The 4,031-nt window shown below is 38.9% G+C and overlaps 1 protein-coding gene across 1 annotated transcript; it reads left to right on the top strand.

The window, feature by feature from the left end:
* Positions 1-618: 618 nt before the first annotated feature.
* LOC105570297 lies at positions 619-4,023 on the top strand. Its single transcript, XM_012027400.1, has 2 exons — positions 619-881; positions 2,812-4,023. The coding sequence occupies exons 1-2, from the start codon at positions 795-797 to the stop codon at positions 3,709-3,711; spliced, it is 987 nt and encodes a 328-aa protein (XP_011882790.1). The 5' UTR covers positions 619-794; the 3' UTR covers positions 3,712-4,023.
* Positions 4,024-4,031: the final 8 nt, after the last annotated feature.

The following is a 4,031-nucleotide window of genomic DNA, read 5'->3' as shown; positions in this document are numbered from 1 at the left end:
AAACGAGACTCTCGTCGGTCGTGCGAGTCTTTCCTGCGTATTAAATCGCGAAATTGCAGGCTTCTCTCGCCATCGCCACGCGACCTTAATAAATTTAACACGAGGGCGCCGCGCCGGCTCGTTACTCAAAGTTCTCGATCATGACGCCCAAGCCGAGGCATCAAAACAGGGACTAATGGACCGTTGCATCGGGTGGTACGAAAAAAAAGGGACGAGAACCCTCGGTTGCCCAAGTGTCGGAGAACGCTCTCATCAACCGAGGGTGTCGGTTCGCTTCCATAGTCGGCATAACGTAGCAGACACCCCGTCGCCACATTTCATTCTATTCATGAAGCACCGAAAGTTTAGAGGTATTTTATTCTTAAAAACGTCATGGGAGTTTCCTTGTCGAGTACTTTGGAAACTATACTACGGTTTATTTTGTATACGAGAGTGTCAATCAATAAATCAATTTTGTGCAAGGTCCGCGACGTCTGCAGACATTCCCTTAAAAGGGATTATCAATAATTATCAATAATTTTATTTCTATAATTAATTAGATATTCTTCACGAATTCCAATCCAATACGCAGATTTTTCTATCTTGATAACGGACAGATTTTTTAGAAAACCTAAATACACATTTGTAATATAAAATTCATAAAAGATTTAGTTAACACTTAAACCTTTTACATATCTTACCGTTCCGATGATGATTTCTTAGAGTCAAATATAAGCTCTAATTATACGGGAAAAGCACTCGATCTCCTTGTGAAATGTTCATACTGTAAACAGTGCGAATACTGGAAGCCGAAAATGAACACCATGGAATACGAGGTATGGATGGAATCCCATGCAGACGAATGCAGTGCGAATCACATTGGAAGTGCCGGAAAAATGGAGGTGGACGCGGCTGTCGAAATGTTCTCAAGATCAGAAGAATTACACAACATTAGATATTCTTCATATATTGGTGACGGCGATAGTAAAACTTTTAAAGGCATTTTCGAATCTCGACCTTATGGTGAAGATTGCACTATATTGAAAAAAGAATGCGTTGGTCACGTACAAAAAAGAATGGGAGCCCGACTTCGGAAATTGAAAAAAGAAACGAAAGGCCTCGGTGGTAAAGGCAAGCTCATTGATGAGCTGAGTGTTTTTACGGCTTAAAAAATCTTAAAAATCTTAAATCTTAAAAAAGAATCTTGCGGAGGAACAAACGTTAAGGATGCGCAAGAATTTAAATGTTACTAAGTAAAATTTTCAGAAACTCTCATTCCGAGTTTATGTTCAAGAAAACTTTTTTACTCTGCTTTGTGTTCACAGATGACGACGCAAATTCCACAAATGATGAAGGATTAAAGAAGGTAATGTACAAAATAAATATTGGACTGTCTCCCCCCCCCCTCTCTCTCTCTCTCTCCATCTCTCCTTCTCTTGCAATTTCGGAATCGCGCTGTCACTCTTGCTCTCGCATTCGTATTCTCGTTCTCACTCTTTCGCTTAGGCTCTCTCGCTCTCTCTCTCGCGCATACGATCTCTCTCGCGCTCTCGCTCTCTCGCTATATAACGCTTAATTATATTGCTCTCTCTCTTGCTCAATCGCGGTTTATTCACGCGTCTAAGACGCAAAGTAAATGTACAGCCTTTTCAGAAAATTATGTTAGACGAATTTATGGATTGGGAGTGGTTGGAGGACCCAAAGGATGAAAACATGGATTGGATGCCAGCAGAGGATGAATCTATGGAATTAGAGGTACTGGTGTTATTAATTAATTTGATTAAACGATTATAACTGTACATTGTACTTATACATACCGTCCATGGGATTACAATGAAAGGATGTAGATAATTCTTAAAGGTTGTGTCTCTTATCCTTTCAATAACCTCTAGATTTGATAGAAACACACTTGTGTCGACAACAATTTATATTGTAGACAAAATTCATATTATGAATGTGTTCGGCCGTTGTAATCGTGTATCTTCTTCCAATACTGAACATCTTCATTTTGCATGAAAGTTATTGTAAATAAAATTAATATTTAAAATATATATTGTTGGGATGTGTGCCTACATGCGAATATGCGGAATTGCTATGTGAAATTATGCGAACTGAATGTATGCGATGATGTAGGCTTTTGTCGGTTGTTGATTAGCAACGCAGAAAGAATCGGACTCCCGAGCTATAAAGGACTTCTGTATTTGAGTAAAGATTATTTTGTGAGTTAACACGCACAAGCTGAGTTATTATTATATACATATTACGGACCTTCCTGTACTATGTAACCCAACATATATCATACTTTTTTTTACATAAGTAGAAGTTGTCAAAACCTGTCTTGATAAAGACACTCATGTGGAAACCACCTACATGGCACAAAATATCGTACAGTTGACACAACTGAATAATATAGAATCATATTAAAATAGTCAACTGTACATTGTTGTCGACACAAGTGTGTTTCTATCAAATCAAAGAGGTTATTGAAAGGGTAAGAGACACAACCTTTAAGAATTATCTACATCCTTTCATTGTAATCCCATGGACGGTGATATGTGTAAGTATAACAACGTACAGTGTATCAGATAAAAATTCTCTTGCATTTCCATATTTAACATATGCATTTCTTTTTTGAACAATTTTTGCAGGAGACGAGTACATAGACACGAGTACATGGCAATAAATACAGAAGCTTTCACTGAGAAAAATTTCCATCAGATAAACCAATTAAATAGCGTTTCCGATGATTAATTTTTTCGATTATGTGTTCCAATTATATCATGGATATATCTGATAAAATTTATCCAATGAAATGGTTACCGATAAATGGAGGTGGACGCGGCTGTCGAAATGTTCTCAAGATCAGAAGAATTACACAACATTAGATATTCTTCATATATTGGTGACGGCGATAGTAAAACTTTTAAAGGCATTTTCGAATCTCGACCTTATGGTGAAGATTGCACTATATTGAAAAAAGAATGCGTTGATCACGTACAAAAAAGAATGGGAGCCCGACTTCGGAAATTGAAAAAAGAAACGAAAGGCCTCGGTGGTAAAGGCAAGCTCACAGCAAAGCTCATTGATGAGCTGAGTGTTTTTTACGGCCTCGCAATACGAAGAAATAAAGATTCCGCAGAAGACATGAAGACGGCAATCTGGGCTACGTTGAAACATAAATCGTCGACCGATACAAATCCGCAGCACGATAGCTGTCCGCCTGGGGATGACAGCTGGTGTACCTGGCAGAAAGCAAAGGCTCAGGGCAAACTGGCCGAGTATTCACATAAACCGGCTCTCAGCGATTACGTGTTGAGCGCAATCACTCCTATCTACGAAGAGCTAAGCAGCGAAAATTTACTACAGCGGTGCATAGGAGGGTTTACGCAAAATAACAATGAAAGTCTCAACGCTCTCATATGGTCGTTTGCTCCAAAGCGAGTGTTCAGCGGCGCAAAGACGGTAGAAATTGCATCATATTTGGGAGCGAGCATTTTCAACGAAGGTTACGCGAGTCTTCTAAAAATGATGCACATGATGAATATAATAATTGGACCAAATGCCGTTGCATTGTGCACAGAGGTGGATGACACCAGGATATCAATTGCCGACGCGCGATCATTCGAGGCCTCAAAAGAGGGAAGAGTCGAAAGAAGAGCGATGAGATCGGCTCTTGAAGAAGATTTTTATGAAGAGGAAGGTCCCCTTTATGAGGCAGGAATGGCAGATTAAGGGTGAGAAGCTTAAATACATTTTTTCACTGAAAAAACTAGTACCAAAACTTTAAACGCGTTTTTCTCAAAACCATGTTTTTCAAAACGGTGTACACGATATCTCGAGATATAATTGACGAATCGACTTGAAATTTGGTATACTTATTCTAAGGACTAGTGTCTTTCCTTAGACACCTGATCTTGTAAGGTTCTTTTTGTGAATTCATTATCAGTGACAGTAAAATACGAAATATGGAGCAGATATATTGGAGATTTTTCGCCACGGCCTACTATGGCACACAACTTCCTGCAGAAAACAACCCTTCAACAAGTATATTC

The sequence above is a fragment of the Vollenhovia emeryi genome, unplaced genomic scaffold (assembly GCF_000949405.1).
Source record: "Vollenhovia emeryi isolate VEMERY1.0 unplaced genomic scaffold, V.emery_V1.0 DF942066.1, whole genome shotgun sequence".
NCBI lineage: Eukaryota > Metazoa > Arthropoda > Insecta > Hymenoptera > Formicidae > Vollenhovia > Vollenhovia emeryi.
The sequence above is the reverse complement of the archived record's forward strand: the minus strand, read 5'-3'. Positions and strand labels throughout refer to the sequence as shown.

Bases quoted from the DNA above. Each gene is read 5' to 3' on its own strand.
- LOC105570297 (XM_012027400.1), top strand. From the start codon at position 795: ATGAACACCATGGAATACGAGGTATGGATGGAATCCCATGCAGACGAA. The intron at 882-2,811 runs GTGGACGCGGCT...CGATAAATGGAG, and splicing joins GAAGTGCCGGAAAAATGGAG to GTGGACGCGGCTGTCGAAAT.